Source organism: Phyllobates terribilis, unplaced genomic scaffold (genome assembly GCF_046119375.1).
Source record: "Phyllobates terribilis strain yellow unplaced genomic scaffold, ASM4611937v1 Scaffold_12__6_contigs__length_324123572, whole genome shotgun sequence".
Taxonomy (NCBI): domain Eukaryota; kingdom Metazoa; phylum Chordata; class Amphibia; order Anura; family Dendrobatidae; genus Phyllobates; species Phyllobates terribilis.
In genome coordinates this window covers 46,286,362-46,305,625 of record NW_027362772.1, presented here as the reverse complement: position 1 = coordinate 46,305,625, position 19,264 = coordinate 46,286,362, and the positions used below count along the sequence as shown (strand labels likewise).

At 39.3% G+C, this 19,264-nt stretch overlaps 1 protein-coding gene across 1 annotated transcript; it reads left to right on the top strand.

The window, feature by feature from the left end:
* Window positions 1-17,886: 17,886 nt before the first annotated feature.
* LOC141171686 (chemerin-like receptor 1) lies at window positions 17,887-18,897 on the top strand. The gene has a single exon (XM_073655342.1). The coding sequence runs from the start codon at window positions 17,887-17,889 to the stop codon at window positions 18,895-18,897; it is 1,011 nt and encodes a 336-aa protein (XP_073511443.1).
* The last annotated feature ends 367 nt before the right edge of the window (window positions 18,898-19,264 follow it).

The following is a 19,264-nucleotide window of genomic DNA, read 5'->3' as shown; positions in this document are numbered from 1 at the left end:
TTCTATCCACCCGTATAGCTAATTGCATAGCCTGTTGCAAATCTTCAGGTGTAGGATAAGCAATTAGCAGGTCTTTAACCCTTTCACTGAGCCCAGCAAGAAATAGACTTTTCAGAGCAGAATCGTTCCACCCTGTTTGAATAGACCAACGACGGAAATGAGTACAATATTTTTCCACATTACCTGATCCTTATTTTAAACGTCTCAACTCAGTCTCAGCTGATGCGACACGGTCAGGATCATCATATAATAGTCCCAAAGCAGAAAAAAAACTATCCACTGATCTGAACCATGTATCACTAGGTTGCAAAGAAAAGGCCCACTCCTGAGGCTCTTTGCGCAAAAGTGACATTATGAACCCTACGCGCTGGGATTCATCCCCAGAGGACTTAGGTCTCAAACGAAAATACAATAAGCAAGCATTTTTGAATGAAAAAAATTCTCGGTGTTCACCAAAAAATAAATCCGGCAAACATACCTTAGGCTCCAAGAAATGTGCTCCAGGACAGTTACTCACGTGCTGACGGAGCTCGGCCACCTCCAGAGAGAGTCCCTGCAGGCGATGAACCAAATCCTGAACCGACACCATGATGGAACAGAAAAATCTTTCCTTAGAGAATTTGCTGGCTGGACTTACTGTTATGTTCTGCTACCAGAGCTAAGGAAAGAGAGGAGATCTGTCCCTACGATAGAACTCAGCTTAATCCCTACGATGTAACAGGGAACCTGATCCTGCGATCAGACCTGCTAAAGTCCTAAGCTAGTCTGTACGGAGACCTATAGATGTGAGGAAGGAATCCCTACAAGTACTAAGGACTGGGAGGAATATGGGACACCTCCTAACAGAAATAGTAGCAGACAGACGAACAAACAAAATATATAGAACATAGAGGTCAGTAGACCAAGCAAACTAACAGAGCAAGACACAGAGCACAGGCTAGCTAGAAAGTAGATATACAATGAAGTCCAGCAAAGCCAGAAGGGCGGAGCAGGATTAAATAGGCAACAAGGTCATGTGACCAGCAAAGGAAAAAAAACTAAGAGCAAGGTTCTAACAGTTAGGTTGCCTTGATCCAAAGGTGGTGCTATCGATGTCGGACAGCGCTCAACACCAGCTGGTGTTACCACCTCCAAAGAAAATGATGACCTGCCAATCACGCTGGCTGTTGCGGGTAAAGAGGTGGCAGGTCTGCGCCCCAAAACAGGTGTGACTGCTGTCCCCCCAGTCACAGAGGATGAAGAGGCCGCGGATGCACAAGATATGGCAGACGGTGGTTGGCCCGGCCGGCTAGGCCGCATTGTAGCACACTGAGCTTCCCACTGCAACTTATGCTTCATGTCCATGTGCCGGTTCATGCATGAAGTACTCAAACTATGTATTTTTTGGCCTCTACTTAGCTTTTGCTGACAAATGTTACAGATAACACGAGTTGGGTCATCTTTATCGATCTGAAAAAATGCCCAGGCTATGCAAGGCTTAGCACCCATGCGACCTGAAGAGCCACCACGACTTGTGGTGAGAGGCAGAGTTGTGTTTGAGGATGCAGTTGTTGACGTGCTTCCAGTACTACGTCTCTGTCCAGGAAGGCGCAACCTGACCTCGTCGTCACTAGCATCTTCCTCCACCTCCTCTGCTGACCTCATCTCTTGGCTGACTGTGGGTTGACAGTAAGTGGGATCTCCAACCTCATCATCATCACCCTGTGCGTTATCACACCCATCGTCCTCAGAGCCAACCTGTTCCTGCCCTGACAAAAAACTAAAGTTGTCGCTCCAATCAGGTATTTGAATCTTATCATCGTCTTCCTCATTGTCTCCACCAACAGGAGTTACAGTTTGGGAATGAGGGTCTACATTATGGTCAGAACCTTCTGCGTCTGGTCCTGGATCCGACTCATAAAGATTCTGGGCATCAGTGCAGATCATTTCCTCATCTGAATTCACAGAAGCGCTGGAGTCGACCTCTGATTCCCAGGCTACAGTATGAGTAAACAGCTCTGCAGACTCAACCATCTGTTCTACCTCATACTCAGACGGGCAGCTGGAGATTTGGGAGCTGTGAGGAAGCAAGTGCGATTGGGGTGACACCTTTGAGGACTGGAGTATTTGTGATGTTGAAGCTGATGTGGAGGAGAGCCCACTTAAAGGAGCACTTGAAGCACCTGCTGTTTTTGTGCCTCATCTGGAATTTGTAGCGATTGGCGTGTCCGTAAGAAAGGGATCTTATCACATTGTCCGCTAAAAGAAGTAGACATTTAAGTTTGGCTGGAAGATGGTCTTTCTTCTGCAGATGTTACTGTTGCTTTAACACCTACCCCACGGACACAACCTTTTTTCCCCTTCCCAACACGCCTATTCCCCTTTCCACCAGCAGCAGGCCTTTTTCCACTCATTTTGGTGGTTAACTAATTCACAACTCTGGAGTTGTTTGCACAAAAAAACAATGGATGGGAACCGAGCAGAGCTGAGTGGCCAAACTGTGGTATTAGGCCAAAACTATTGGCTGGGTTAGATGCAGAAAAAAATTATATTCAATTTGCAACCTGATGGAGGTCAGTATAAATGGACTAATAGAACAAGTCCCACACACAGCTAGAAGCCAAATATTTTTTCAGAGGTAGATGCAGAAAAAAATATATTCAGTTTGCAACCTGATGGAGGTCTGTATAGATGGATTAATAGAACAAGTCCCACACACAGCTAGAAGCCCAATATTTTTTCAGAGGTAGATGCAGAAAAAAATATATTCAGTTTGCAACCTGATGGAGGTCTGTATAGATAGATTAATAGAACAAGTCCCACACACAGCTAGAAGCCCAATATTTTTTCAGAGGTAGATGCAGAAAAAAATATATTCAGTTTGCAACCTGATGGAGGTCTGTATAGATGGATTAATAGAACAAGTCCCACACACAGCTAGAAGCCCAATATTTTTTCAGAGGTAGATGCAGAAAAAAATATATTCAGTTTGCAACCTGATGGAGGTCTGTATAGATGGATTAATAGAACAAGTCCCACACACAGCTAGAAGCCCAATATTTTTTCAGAGGTAGATGCAGAAAAAAATATATTCAGTTTGCAACCTGATGGAGGTCTGTATAGATGGATTAATAGAACAAGTCCCACACACAGCTAGAAGCCCAATATTTTTTCAGAGGTAGATGCAGAAAAAAATATATTCAGTTTGCAACCTGATGGAGGTCTGTATAGATGGATTAATAGAACAAGTCCCACACACAGCTAGAAGCCCAATATTTTTTCAGAGGTAGATGCAGAAAAAAATATATTCAGTTTGCAACCTGATGGAGGTCTGTATAGATGGATTAATAGAACAAGTCCCACACACAGCTAGAAGCCCAATATTTTTTCAGAGGTAGATGCAGAAAAAAATATATTCAGTTTGCAACCTGATGGAGGTCAGTATAGATGGACTAATACAACAAGTCCCACACACAGCTAGAAGCCCAATATTTTTTCAGAGGTAGATGCAGAAAAAAAATATATTCAGTTTGCAACCTGATGGAGGTCTGTATAGATGGATTAATAGAACAAGTCCCACACACAGCTAGAAGCCCAATATTTTTTCAGAGCTAGATGCAGAAAAAAATATATTCAGTTTCCAACCTGATGGAGGTCTGTATAGATGGATTAATAGAACAAGTCCCACACACAGCTAGAAGCCCAATATTATTTCAGAGGTAGATGCAGAAAAAAATATATTCAGTTTGCAACCTGATGGAGGTCAGTATAGATGGACTAATAGAACAAGTCCCACACACAGCTAGAAGCCCAATATTTTTTCAGAGGTAGATGCAGAAAAAAATATATTCAGTTTGCAACCTGATGGAGGTCTGTATAGATGGATTAATAGAACAAGTCCCACACACAGCTAGAAGCCCAATATTTTTTCAGAGCTAGATGCAGAAAAAAATTATATTCAATTTGCAACCTGATGGAGGTCAGTATAGATGGACTAATAGAATGATGCTATGCCCAAAAGATTTTACTTCACTAGGTGCAGTAAAAAAATTGGTATTCTATACACAGGTGGTATATCTTGCAACACAGATAGGCTACTCCACTGACTAACACACTCTGCAATAGGCCAAAAAGGATTAGCTTTGCTAGATTCAGCCAAATGCTGTGAAAAAAACTTGCACAGCACTGGCACAGACCTGCCTGGCAAAAACTGATAGGAACTGATGTAACCTAGTCCTGAAAAGGACTCCAATTACAATTAGTCTTTACTCCCACAATCTATCTATTTAAGAGCACAGACCTGCCTGATAAAAGTCATAGGAAATGCTGTAACCTAGTCCTTAAAAGGACTGCAATCACAACTATTCCCTACTCCCAAGCTATCTGTAGATTTGTGCGAAAATTGGCTTGAAATTAACAAGGTATAGCGCACACAGCAACAGCGGTGCCGTCTAACACGCATCTGCAGCAGTGAGAAAATGGTGGCGACGGGGAAAATGGCTTGGTCTTATAGGGCAAGGACATGTGACATACACTGCCAATGACACATGCCCTTGCTTGTGTGAAAAAAAGCACTTCGCTCCGTGTGTGCGCTGCTGATAGGCTGACAGATTGCACCTCCCCACTGCAAATGCGGGAAAGAGAAAAAAAAAATGGAGATCTTCATTGTTCTTGCAGAGATCCATCCCCTGCCCCTCCCCCCACCCCGCTGTACACTCAAACTGTGTATTAACATTAATTTTCATCATTACTGAGAAAAAATCCAGTTATGATTTTGGTGCACGAACAGTTATCGAACATAACCTCGAACAGCCGAATTTTTCTCAAATTGTTCGTGTTCGCCGAACGGCTCGAACACCGCCCAAAACAGCTCGAATTTGAGATTGGCGAACAGTTCGAGTAGAACAACGCTCATCTCTACTCCCAACCTGTCTATTTAAGAGCACAGACCTGCCTGATAAAAGTCTTAGGAAATGATATAACCTAGTCCTTAAAAGGACTGCAATCACAACTATTCCCTACTCCCAAGCTATCTGTAGATTTGTGCGAAAATTGGCTTGAAATGAACAAAGTATAGCACACACAGCAACAGCGGTGCCGTCTAACACGCAGCTTCCGCAGTGAGAAAATGGTGGCGACGGGGAAAATGGCTGGGTCTTATAGGGCAAGGACATGTGACATACACTGCCAATGACACATGCCCTTGCTTGTGTGAAAAAAAGCATTTCGCTCTGTGTGTGCGCTGCTGATAAGCTGACAGATTGCACCTCCCCACTGTAAATGTGGGAAAGAGAAAAAAAAATGGAGATCTTCATTTTTTCTGCAGATATCCATCCCCTGCCCTTCCACCCGCCCCGCTGTACACTCAAACTGCGTATTAACATTCATTTTCAGCATTACTGAGAAAAAATCCAGTTATGATTTTGGTGCACGAACAGTTATCGAACATAACCTCGAACAGCCAAATTTTTTTCAAATCGTTCTTGTTTGCCGAACGGCTCGAAAAACGCCCAAAACAGCTCGAATTTAAGATTGGCGAACAGTTTGAGTCGAAGACCGCTCATCTCTAGTGGTTAACTAATTCACAACTCTGGAGTTGTTTGCCCAAGAAACAATGGATATGAACAGAGCAGAGCTGAGAGGCCAAACTGTGGTATTAGTCCAAAAGTATTGGCTGGGTTAGATGCAGATACAAATTATTTTGAATTTGCAACCTGGTGGAGGTTAGTATAGATGGACTAATAGAACAAGTTCCACACACTGCTACAAGCCAAAATATTTTTTCAGAGCTAGATGCAGTAAAAAATTGTATTGAATTTGCAATCTGGTGGAGGTTAGTATAGATGGACTAATAGAACAAGCCCACACACTGCTACAAGCCAAAATATTTTTCAGAGCTAGATGCAGAAAAAAATTGTATTGAATTTGCATCCTGGTGGAGGTTAGTATAGATGGACTAATAGAACAAGTTCCACACACTGCTACAAGCCAAAATATTTTTTCAGAGCTAGATGCAGAAAAAAATTAAATTGAATTTGCATCCTGGTGGAGGTTAGTATAGATGAACTAATAGAACAAGTCCCCCACACTGCTACTAGCCAAAATATTTTTTCAGAGCTAGATGCAGAAAAAAATTGTATTGAATTTGCAACCTGGTGGAGTTTAGTATAGATGGACTAATAGAACAAGTCCCACACACTGCTACAAGCTGAAATATTTTTTCAGCGCTAGATGCAGAAAAAAATTGTATTGAATTTGCAACCAGGTGGAGGTTAGTACAGATGGACTAATAGAACAAGTCCCACACACTGCTACAAGCCAAAATATTTTTTCAGAGCTAGATGCAGAAAAAAATTAATTGAATTTGCAACCTGGTGGAGGTTAGTATAGATGGACTATTAGAACAAGTCCCACACACTGCTACAAGCCAAAATATTTTTCCGAGCTAGATGCAGAAAATAATTATATTGTATTTGCAACCTAGTGGTGGTTAGTATAGATGGACTAATAGAACAAGTCCCACACACTGCTACAAGCCAAAATATTTTTTCAGATCTAGATGCAGTAAAAAATTGTATTGAATTTGCAACCTGGTGGAGGTTAGTATAGATGGACTAATAGAACAAGTCCCACACACTGCTACAAGCCAATATATTTTTTCAGAGCTAGATGCAGAAAAAAATTGTATTGAATTTGCAACCTGGTGGAGGTTAGTATAGATGGACTAATTGAACAAGTCCCACACACTGCTACAAGCCGAAATATTTTTTCAGAGCTAGATGCAGAAAAAAATTATATTGAATTTGCAACCTGGTGGAGGTTAGTATAGATGGACTAATAGAACAAGTCCAACACACTGCTACAAGCCAAAATATTTTTTCAGAACTAGATGCAGACTAAAATTGTATTGAATTTGCAACCTGGTGGAGGTTAGTATAGATGGACTAATAGAACAATTCCCACACACTGCTACAAGCTGAAATATTTTTTCAGAGCTAGATGCAGAAAAAAATTATATTGAATTTGCAACCTGGTGGAGGTTAGTATAGATGGACTAATAGAACAAGTCCCACACACAGCTACAAGCCAAAATATTTTTTCAGAGCTAGATGCAGAAAAAATTATATTGAATTTGCAACCTAGTGGTGGTTAGTATAGATGGACTAATAGAACAAGTCCCACACACTGCTACAAGCCAAAATATTTTTTCAGAGCTAGATGCAGTAAAAAATTGCATTGAATTTGCAACCTGGTGGAGGTTAGTTTAGATGGATTAATAGAACAAGTCCCACATACTGCTAAAAGCCGAAATATTTTTTCAGAGCTAGATGCAGAAAAAAATTATATTGAATTTGCAACCTGGTGGAGGTTAGTATACATGGACTAATAGAACAAGTCTCACACACTGCTAGAAGCCAAAATATTTTTTCAGAGCTAGATGCAGAAAAAAATTAGATTGAATTTGCAACCTGGTGGAGTTTAGTATAGATGGACTAATAGAACAAGTCCCACACACTGCTACAAGCTGAAATTTTTTTTAGAGCTAGATGCAGAAAAAATTATATTGAATTTGCAACCTGGTGGAGGTTAGTATAGATGGACTAATAGAACAAGTCCCACACACTGCTACAAGCCGAAATATTTTTTCAGAGCTAGATGCAGAAAAGAATTATATTGAATTTGCAACCTGGTGGAGGTTAGTATAGATGGACTAATAGAACAAGTCCAACACACTGCTACAAGCCAAAATATTTTTTCAGAACTAGATGCAGACTAAAATTGTATTGAATTTGCAACCTGGTGGAGGTTAGTATAGATGGACTAATAGAACAATTCCCACACACTGCTACAAGCTGAAATATTTTTTCAGAGCTAGATGCAGAAAAAAATTATATTGAATTTGCAACCTGGTGGAGGTTAGTATAGATGGACTAATAGAACAAGTCCCACACACAGCTACAAGCCAAAATATTTTTTCAGAGCTAGATGCAGAAAAAATTATATTGAATTTGCAACCTAGTGGTGGTTAGTATAGATGGACTAATAGAACAAGTCCCACACACTGCTACAAGCCGAAATATTTTTTCAAAGCTAGATGCAGTAAAAAATTGTATTGAATTTGCAACCTGGTGTAAGGTTAGTATAGATGGACTAATAGAACAAGTCCCACTCACTGCTACAAGCCGAAATATTTTTTCAGAGCTAGATGCAGAAAAAAATTAAATTGAATTTGCAACCTAGTGGTGGTTAGTATAGATGGACTAATAGAACAAGTCCCACACACTGATATAAGCCAAAATATTTTTTCAGAGCTAGATGCAGTAAAATATTGTATTGAATTTGCAACCTGGTGGAGGTTAGTATAGATGGATTAATAGAACAAGTCCCACACACTGCTACAAGCCGAAATATTTTTTCAGAGCTATATGCATAAAAAAATTATATTGAATATGCAACCTGGTGGAGGTTAGTATAGATCGACTAATAGAACAAGTCTCACACACTGTTAGAAGCCAAAATATTTTTTCAGAGCTAGATGCAGAAAAAAATTAGATTGAATTTGCATCCTGGTGGAGGTTAGTATAGATGGACTAATAGAACAAGTCCCACACACTGCTACAAGCCAAAATATTTTTTTAGAGCTAGATGCAGAAAAAAATTATATTGAATTTGCAACCTGGTGGAGGTTAGTATAGATGGACTAATAGACCAAGTCCCACACCACTGCTACAAGCCAAAATATTTTTTCAGAGCTAGATGCAGAAAAAAATTGTATTGAATTTGCAACCTGGTGGTGGTTAGTATAAATGGACTAATAGAACAATTCCCACACACTGCTACAAGCCAAAATATTTTTTCAGAGCTAGATGCAGTAAAAAATTGTATTGAATTTGCAACCTGGTGGAGGTTAGTATAGATGGACTAATAGAACAAGTCCCACACATTGCTACAAGCCGAAATATTTTTTCAGAGCTAGATGCCGAAAAAAATTGTATTGAATTTGCAACCTGGTGGAGGTTAGTATAGATGGACTAATAGATCAAGTCCCACACACTGCTACAAGCCGAAATATTTTTTCAGAGCTAGATGCAGAAAAAAATTGTATTGAATTTGCAACCTAGTGGTGGTTAGCATAGATGGACTAATAAAACAAGTCCCACACGCTGCTACAAGGCAAAATATTTTTTCAGAGCTAGTTGCAGTAAAAATTTTTATTGAATTTGCAACCTGGTGAAGGTTAGTATAGATGGATTAATAGAACAAGTCCCCCACACTGCTACAAGCCGAAATATTTTTTCAGAGCTAGATGCAGAAAAAAATTAGATTGAATTTGCAACCTGGTGGAGGTTAGTATAGATGGACTAATAGAACAAGTCCCACACACTGCTACAAGCTGAAATATTTTTTTAGAGCTAGATGCAGAAAAAAATTATATTGAATTTGCAACTTGGTGGAGGTTAGTATAGATGGACTAATAGACCAAGTCCCACAACACTGCTACAAGCCGAAATACTTTTTCAGAGCTAGATGCATAAAATAATTATATTGAATTTGCAATCTGCTGGAGGTTAGTATAGATGGACTAATAGAACAAGTCCCACACACTGCTACAAGCCGAAATATTTTTTCAGCGCTAAATGCAGAAAAAAATTATATTGAATTTGCAACCTGGTGGAGGTTAGTATAGATGGAGTAATAGAATGATGCTATGCCCAAAAGGTTTTACTTCACGAGGTGTAGTAAAAAAATTGGTATTCTGTACACATATGGTGTAGCTTGCAACACAGATAGGCTACTCCACTGGCTAACACACACTGCAAGAGTCCAGAAAGGATTTGCTTTGTTAGATTTAGCCAAATGCTGTGAAAAAACTTGCACAGCACTGGCACAGACCTGCCTGACAAAAATTGATAGGAACTCATGTAACCTAGCCCTCAAAAGGACTGCAATTACAATTAGTCTTTACTCCCAACCTATCTATTTAAGAGCACAGACCTGACTGATAAAAGTGATAGGATCTGATGTAACCTAGCCTTGAAAAGGACTGCAATTACAATTAGTCTTTACTCCCAACATATCTATTTAAGAGCACAGACCTGCTTGATAAAAGTCGTAGGAAATGATTTAACCTAGTCCTTAAAAGGACTGCAATCACAACTATTCCCTACTCCCAAGCTGTCTGTAGATTTGTGCGAAAATTGGCTTGAATTTAACAAAGTATAGCACACACAGCAACATCGGTGCCATCTAACACGCAGCTGCAGCAGTGAGAAAATAGTGGCGATGGGGAAAATGGCTGGGTCTTATAGGGCAAGGGCATGTGACATACACTGCCAATGACACATGCCCTTGCTTGTGTGAAAAAAAGCACTTCGCGCTATATGTGCACTGCTGATAGGCTGACAGATTGCACCTCCCCACTGTAAATGTGGGAAAGAGAAAAAAAAATGGAGATCTTCATTATTTCTGCAGAGATCCATCCCCTGCCCCTCCCCCCGCCCCGCTGTACACTCAAACTGCCTATTAACATTCATTTTCAGCAATACTGAGAAAAAATCCAGTTATGATTTTGGTGCACGAACACTTATCGAACATAACCTCGAACAGCCAAATTTTTTTCAAATTGTTCGTGTTCGCCAACGGGCTCGAACACCGCCCAAAACAGCTCGAATTTGAGATTGGCGAACAGTTAGAGTCGAACACAGCTCATCTCTACTGCTAATATGCCCAGAATTATTTTACATTCAAGATGCAGCTAAAAATTATTATTAATTTGAAAGCTGGTAGAGCTTAGTATAGATGGCCTAATAGAATGAGTACCACACACTGCTAATATGCCCAAAATTATTTTACAGGCAAGATGCAGCTAAAAATTATTACTAATTTCATAGCTGGTGGAGCTTGGTATAGATGGCCTAATACAATGAGCACCATACACTGCTACTATGCCCAAAATTATTTTCCGAGTTAGATGCAGATAAAAATTATTTGTAATTTGCAAGCTGGAGGAGCTTAGTATAGATGGACTACGAATAAGTCCCACACAGTGCTACAGCTCAAAATTATTTTCCGAGCTAGATGCAGATTTTAATTACTACTAATTTGCAAGCTGGTGGAGCTTAGTATAGATGGCCTAATAGAATGATGCTATACCCAAAAGGTTTTACTTGGCTACGTGCAGTAAAAAAAATTGTATTCTATACACAGGTGGTGTAGCATGCAGCACAGATACGCTACTCCACTGACTAGCAAACACTGCAAGAGGCCAAAAAAGATTTGCTTAGCTAGATTTAGCCAAATGCTGTGAAAAACACTTGCACAGCACTGGCACAGACCTGCTTGGCAAAAAGTCCTAGGAAATGCTGTAAAATAGTCCTCTAAAGGACTGCAATTACAATTAGTTCCTACTCCCAACCTATCTATTTCAGAGCACAGACCTGCCTGCTAAAAGTCATAGGAAATGCTGTAACCTAGTCCTCAAAAGGACTGCAATCACAACTATTCTCTACTCCCAAGCTATCTGTATATTTCAGAGAAAATTGGCTTGAAATTAACACTGAAATTATAGCGCACACAGCAACAGCGGTGTCGTCTAACACTCAGCTGCAGCAGTGAGAAAATGGTGGCGACGGGGAAAATGGCTGGGTCTTATAGGGCAAGGACATGTGACATACAAAGCCAATGACACATGCCCTTGCTTGTGTGAATAAAAGCACTTCGCTCCGTGTGTGCGCTGCTGATAGGCTGACAGATTGCACCTCCCCACTGTAAATGCGGGAAAGAGAAAAAAAAATGGAGATCTTCATTATTTCTGCAGAGATCCATCCCCTGCCCCTCCCCCCGCCCCTCTGTACACTCAAACTGCGTATTAACATTGATTATCAGCATTACTGTGAAAAAATCTAGTTATGATTTTGGTGCACGAACAGTTATCGAACATAACCTCGAACAGCCGGATTTTTTTCAAATCTTTCGTGTTCGCCGAATGGCTCGAACACCGCTCAAAACAGCTCGAATTTGAGATTGGCGCACAGTTCGAGTCGAACAATGCTCATCTCTACTGCTCACAGCTGCTTTATTATTAAGAGAAAAGCTGATTGGAGATGAAACGTTACATGGGTGAATAAAAGGTTCATTTTACTGGACGTGCTGCCTCACCAGCCATACTTTTTGGCCAATGGTGACTGTTGGATCAAGTAATTAGATGTGTGCACCCCCTGATTCAAATTGCCTGTTGTTCTGCCTCTTTTTTCTCAACTACCTGTTTTGACTCCATAAATAAAGGTATAATTTTTGGACCGCTTGTGGAAAAACTTCATGTAACAAAGAACTAAACTCTTGATACTCCCTGTGTGAAAAAGCTTCAGCTTCTTCTACTTGCACCACCTGTGTATAAGTACTAACAAGGTAGGCATCTGCACTCAAAAAGGGATAATTTTTAGACTGCTTGTACAATTTAATTACTTTACAAAGTCTGAAACTGCAGTGTTGTTAAATAGGCTGCTGATTACCTCTGTTTAACATCTATGTTTCCCTAGCCAGATAGATAGAGGTCACTTGAAGATTAATAAACTTGTGTTGCATTACATAGCTCAAAATTGGTTTAACACAGTGCTAAGAGACCTCAAAGTGTTATACACACATTTTCAGGGCATTTAGAGGCTTTTCAATATTACATTTCAGAATGCACTTATTCATGTAAATCAAATTTTGGGGAAAATTTCAGTGAACATGGTGAATTCAAATCAATTTGTGGAAAAGCAAGGGCTAATTATGAAGATTTTTATTTAAATTAGAAGGAATCCACATGTTTCAGTCTTGGCAATATCTACCTCCTGTTTCTACACTTCATTACTTAGTTAAAATGTTCACAGGCATTGGTTTCTCCTTACTGGTTTTGTTTTAGTTTTAGATTTTACAACTTGAACTATAGTATGAGACTGTATACATATTTTGACGATGAATGTAACACTTTGCTGAAAATGTTACGCTTGTTAAGTTGCTGGAGAATTGGCGGTGCTTGTAGAAGTGGTGGCCACACTGCTTAATTCAAAAAATCTCTAAAGAAGGAGATATTTTTGGTATTTTTATTTATTTATCTGGTCGACCTCTTTGTTATGTAACCTTTACATACCATGTAGGTATGTAGCCAACCAGATGAAGAGGTCGTCTGACCTTGAAATGTGTTGTCAATTAATACAACCGAAAACATCTTCTTTTGAGATTTTTTAAACCCAATAGCGTGGCTTCTCCAGCAACAATTCCACGTGCAGAAGAGATCTCATGCCTCCTCAACAGACTGTGCCACAGCAATTGGATCTTCACATACCTAAATAGGGTTGTGCCTTGACACGACCAAGAAAGATGAGCCTATAGCTACCTTCTTTCACTTCTACCACACCTATCCTCCTATACCCTATTAGCGAATTGTTCTTTCTTAGCTTTCCCTACTCTTGTAAAGTTGTCATTTAACTTGTGCCAATATGTGGTCTAACTTCCTCCAAAAACCTTGATTCTGCCAAACACCAACTGTTAGACACAAGTCATCATGACTATGAATATACAAAAATTAAGCAATGTTGCCTTTTTTTATATTGCAATTCCAGGAGGTGTCACTATTGTACTACCTTTAGAAGCCAGGAGAAAAAAAAGTTTCTAAGCAATAAGCTTTCATAAAAAAATACAAAGACTTATTCTAAGTCACTTTTTGTATATAAGTGATTGCAGAACTCAGACCAAAGAAGGCGAAGGAGACATCACACCTTGCAGCAGTAGAAAATAGCCACGGTATGTAGATCTGTATAGCTGTACAATAGCAGAAAATAGAATATTGCAAATTCACATTAGGATTAAAGTTTATTTATGTAACGTTATATCTTGCAGCTTAAATTTTAATTTATTGTGATTGTTTACCTACCAAATCATTATTGATGACAACATAATTTCTTTGATACTATTGGGTTTGCATTAAACCAAACACTTTAACAAAAAATCACCACTAAATAGTGTGCTGTTAATTCCTTATTCTGTGATTTTTAAGGTTAATAAGTAATTTAAATATTAAAATAAATAACATTTAAATTAAAATATTTGATCTGATTAAATCAATAATATATATATACAGTACAGACCAAACGTTTGGACACACCCTCTCATTTAAAGATTTTTCTGTATTTTCATGACTATGAAAATTGTACATTCACACTGAAGGCATCAAATCTATGAATTAACACATGTGGAATTATATACTTAACAAAAAGTGTGAAACAACTGAAAATATGTCTTATATTCTAGGTTCTTCAAAGTAGTCACCTTTTGCTTTGATGACTGCTTTGCACACTCTTGGCATTCTCTTGATGAGCTTCAAGAGGTAGTCACCGGAAATGGTCTTCCAACAATCTTGAAGGAGTTCCCAGAGATGCTTAGCACTTGTTGGCCCTTTTTCCTTCACTCTGTGGTCCAGCTCACCCCAAACCATCTCGATTGGGTTCAGGTCAGGTGACTGTGGAGGCCAGGTCATCTGGCGTAGCAGCCCATCACTCTCGTTCTTGGTCAAATAGCCCTTACACAGCCTGGAGGTGTGTTTGGGGTCATTGTCCTGTTGAAAAATAAATGTTGTATATTAGAAAAACCCGGCACTCAAGGATTCAGTGAAAAATTATTTAGAGTTTTTAATGAAGTAGGTACAATAAAATTAACAAACGTTTTGGTGGTGCATCGGTGGACACCGCATTTACACTGGACTGCATACAGGACAGCACACCACAGCCATAACCACGGACGTACCATTTTTGGTTTATACTCCAAAGTATACATTGACAGTTTTCAGTTCAGCAACCGTAGTGGATTCTATCCACCCTCATGACCCTTGCCTTGTACACTGATGAAGGTCCTGAGGGACCGAAACGTTTGTCAATTTTATTGTACCTACTTCATTAAAAACTCTAAATAATTTTTCACTGAATCCTTGAGTGCCGGGTTTTTCTAATATATTGTATTCAGCTTGGTACCCTACCCATGCACCAAGAACTGATCAGGAGTGCGATAGTTTTTGTAAAATGTTGGTCCAACTAAACGCAAATCGGATAGAATAGCATGCCCCTGCAAAATGCTGAGGTAGCCATGATGGTCCAGTATGCCTTCAATTTTGAATAAATCCCCAACAGTGTCACAAGCAAAGCACCCCCACACCATCACACCTCCTCCTCCATGATTCATGGTGGGAACCAGGCATGTAGAGTCCATCCGTTCACCTTTTCTGCGTCACACAAAGACACGGTGGTTGGAAACAAAGTTCTCAAATTTGGACTAATCAGACCAAAGCACAGATTTCCACTGGTCTAATATCCATTCCTTGTGTTCTTTAGCCCAAACAAGTCTCTTCTGCTTGTTGCCTGTCCTTAGCAGTGGTTTCCTAGCAGCTATTTTACCATGAAGGCCTGCTGCACAAAGTCTCCTCTTAACAGTTGTTGAAGAGATGTGTCTGCTGCTAAAACTCTGTGTGGCATTGACCTGGTCTCTAATCTGAGCTGCTGTTAACCTGCGATTTCTGAGGCTTGTGACTCGGATAAACTTATCCTCAGAAGCAGAGGTGACTCTTGGTCTTCCTTTCCTGGGCGGTCCTCATGTAAGTCAGTTTATTTGTAGCGCTTGATGGTTTTTTCAACTGCACATGGGGACACTTTCATAGTTTGCCCAATTTATCGGATTGACTGACCTTCATTTCTTAAAGTAACGATAGCCACTCATTTTTTTTCTTTACTTAGCTGCTTTTTTCTTGCCATAATACAAATTCTAACAGTCCATTCAGTAGGACTATCAGCTGTGTATCCATCTGACTTCTGCACAACACAACTTATGGTCCCAACCCCATTTATAAGCAAGAAATCCCACTTATTAAACCTGACAGAGCACACCTGTGAAGTGAAAACCATTTCCGGTGGCTACCTCTTGAAGCTCATCAAGAGAATGCCAAGAGTGTGCAAAGCAGTCATCAAAGCAAAAGGTAGCTACTTTGAAGAACCTAGAATATAAGACATATTTTCAGTTGCTTCACACTCTTTTTGTTAACTATATAATTCCACATGTGTTAATTCATAGTTTTGATGCCTTCAGTGTGAATGTACAATTTTCAAAGTCATGAAAATACATAAAAATCTTTAAATGAGAAGGTGTGTCCAAACTTTTGGTCCGTACTGTATATATATATATATATATATTTATATTTGCTAATAAATGAGCATAAGTGCTTCTGCACATGCCTATATTATCAGTGCAACCCTACAAAACATCCAATAGACCAATGCTACTCTATGGGTGCAAGCACATATCCAAATTTTTCCTCAGACATAATCTGTCCGAAGAAAATTTCGCTGCCCAAGTTCGATCCAATATTCGGATGGCACTAGGACATGCAAGTCAATGAGTCTGTGGAAATCATCCAACAGCACTCGGATAACATCTGAGTGCAATCCAATTACCACGGCCTCCCAAAATGGATAAAATGGGGACTTTTTTTTCTCCATCTTCTCCTCATCTGAGGGAATCAGAGCAGACTGTGATCAATCACTTATCAAACTCTAATCAGAGCCTGATCAGTGTCATTTGCATAACTGATCCAATTTTGTCAGCTGAGAAAAAATGCGCTCATCTGTACCTAACCTAAGGATCATCAAAATTCAGTTTTTTGATCACTTTTTTTATGGTAGTTTTTTTGTGTGGCGGGGTAAGCAAAAGTTTTAATTTTGCCACTGTTTTTTCTATTTTTTATGGCATTCGTAGTGTACAATTAATATTGATGCAATTTTATTGTAAGTGTCATTGTGTATGCAACAATACAAAATATGTGACTTTTTTTGCTGCTTTTTTATTTTTTTCAGGTTTTTTATTTTTTTGTGGCTTGGGTTGGGGAGGAATTGGGATTTTTTGGGAAGGGTGTTTTTACTTTTTTTAACTCTGAGAAATATTTTTTTTTTTTGTTGCTTATTTTTACAATATTTGTTAATCTTCCCCCCAAGGGAACTTTAACATGCATTTTCCTGATTTAATTAGTAATACACAGCTGTGTATTACACATCTCTGTCAGTGATTGGCTGACAGGCCATTAGGCTCCACTCCTGTTGAGATCGGATTGGAAGAGGTGTATGGTCTTTGTCAGGCTTCTTGTTGCTATGGCAACCCAGCCGGATTTGCACGGCGTGAGTATGGATGTGCTGACAGAGCGTTTGCTTTTACTCCGTCAAATGTGTCATGTGCCACTAACACTTTTGACAGATGCATATGAAGGGTGAAACTGCCAGGATCGGCAACAACACCGGTCTTATTAATTGCAACAGGAGACTGGCTGTGCATATCAGTCAAGCTCCTGCAGCTGATTACATCGGTAGGGAATCTTCACCATATGATCAGCATGATGGAGATTTCCGTCATGGAACACTAAGTGACTTGTGCTCATGACTAGAGATGAGGGAACCAGAACTTAAAAGTTTGTGGTTCGTACTGGACATTTAGTGTCCGGTGCTAAACACCAAACACGGACTTCTTCCGAAAGTCCACAGCAATGTTTGGAGTTCCATTCCAGGGGAAGTACGCTACAGATAGAGAGAGAAAGATTTTCCAGCTCAAAAGTCTGGGTCCTCATTGTTCCGGTTCGGGTTCTGGTTTAAGCTCTGATACCCGAACTGAACTTTGGAACAAAGTTCGGGTTATGTATCAGAACCCGAACTTCAATTGTACCGCTCATCCCTACTCATGACGGATCTGTACATCATATAGAGTTAAAGAGTTAAAAAAATTGTTTGTTTACATTTATCTGGTGCAAAACACAGTTTGACATGATCTTTTTTTCTTGTAAGGTTGGTAGAAGTTTTATGAAATCTGACTCCTAAGAATACGAAGACTCTACTCATGAATATCTCCTTGATAAATGGCAGTAACAACATTCAAGATGTTAATTCTAACTCAAGCAGGTACACTGACCTACAAATCTTCAGGCTTGTGGTCCATGTGATGGTTTATATATTGGGAACCACTGGAAATGGTGTGGTCATCTGGTTCTGCATCTTCAGAATGAAGAGAACAGTCAACGTGGTGTGGATTTTAAATTTGGCCATTGCTGACTTTACTTTCACATTTTTTCTGCCTATAAGAATTTCTTATTTAACTTTGAACAATCACTGGTTATTCGGGAACTTATTGTGCAAGTCATACTGGTTTTTGTACTATCTCAACCTGTCCGTCAGTGTCCTCCAGCTCATGGTCATCAGCGCAGATCGTTACATTTGTGTCTATTTCCCGGTATGGTGTAAGAATCACCAAAGACCAAAATTGGCCGTAATTATAGCCATAATCATTTGGATAATTACTATTCTGTCCAATTTTGCATATTTCTTTTTTCGAAACATTTTTAAAAATCAAGATAAAATTTCTTGTCATATTAGTTTTGAAAAAAATGACAAGTGGAAGGCTATTATAAGTTCTATTTTTTTGTTTTTTGTACCTTTTACAGTCATCGTTTTGTGTTACACGGCTATTGCTGTACGAATCAGGAGGAGAGGAATCGTGAGATCTTCAAGGCTTTTCAAAATTTTTGTTGCCATCATCATCCTTTTCTTTTTCTGCTTCTTTCCCTATAATTTGTTCCTCCTTTTGCAACGTTATGGACCTCCAAAGTTTTCCGAAATTAATCACACGAGAAAACAAATAGCGATGTGCCTGATGATAGCAAACAGCTGCATAAATCCCATTCTTTATGTCCTTATTGGTCGAAATTCTAAGGAAAAATTCTGTTCCTCAATATATTCTGTGTTTGACAAGACCTTTATGGAGGATGTTGAGCAGGAAGAATCCAGAGAACAAGAAAGAATAAGAGGGGGTGATCAAAATTCACGTGCAGTTTATGAAGCGGAAAGCACCTAATGAACTTTCATAAGAATTGTTTGTCCAAAGAGTTAACTATTCATTATTATTTGCTGTTTAAGTTTTTATTAACTTTTAGGAAGTTTTCCATCACCTGACTCAAACATTTAGTGTAATTTTCCCCAATGTTCCCAAAACTCTGGAACTTAACTTAATGACATGTTGCGTAACTTTTACATAACTGTGGTATTAAATTGAAAGAAAGAAATATTATGCTTTATCCTAAATAATTCAACTCTTCTATGCACATAAACAGTTCTATATTGTACCCATAAATACTACTGATAAGCAACTCTTGAAATTTTAATTTCCCAAAAACTTGATTTTCCGCAAAAAAAGTACAGTAAAGCCTTCAACTGCCCTAAAA

Bases quoted from the DNA above. Each gene is read 5' to 3' on its own strand.
- LOC141171686 (XM_073655342.1), top strand. From the start codon at position 17,887: ATGAATATCTCCTTGATAAATGGCAGTAACAACATTCAAGATGTTAAT.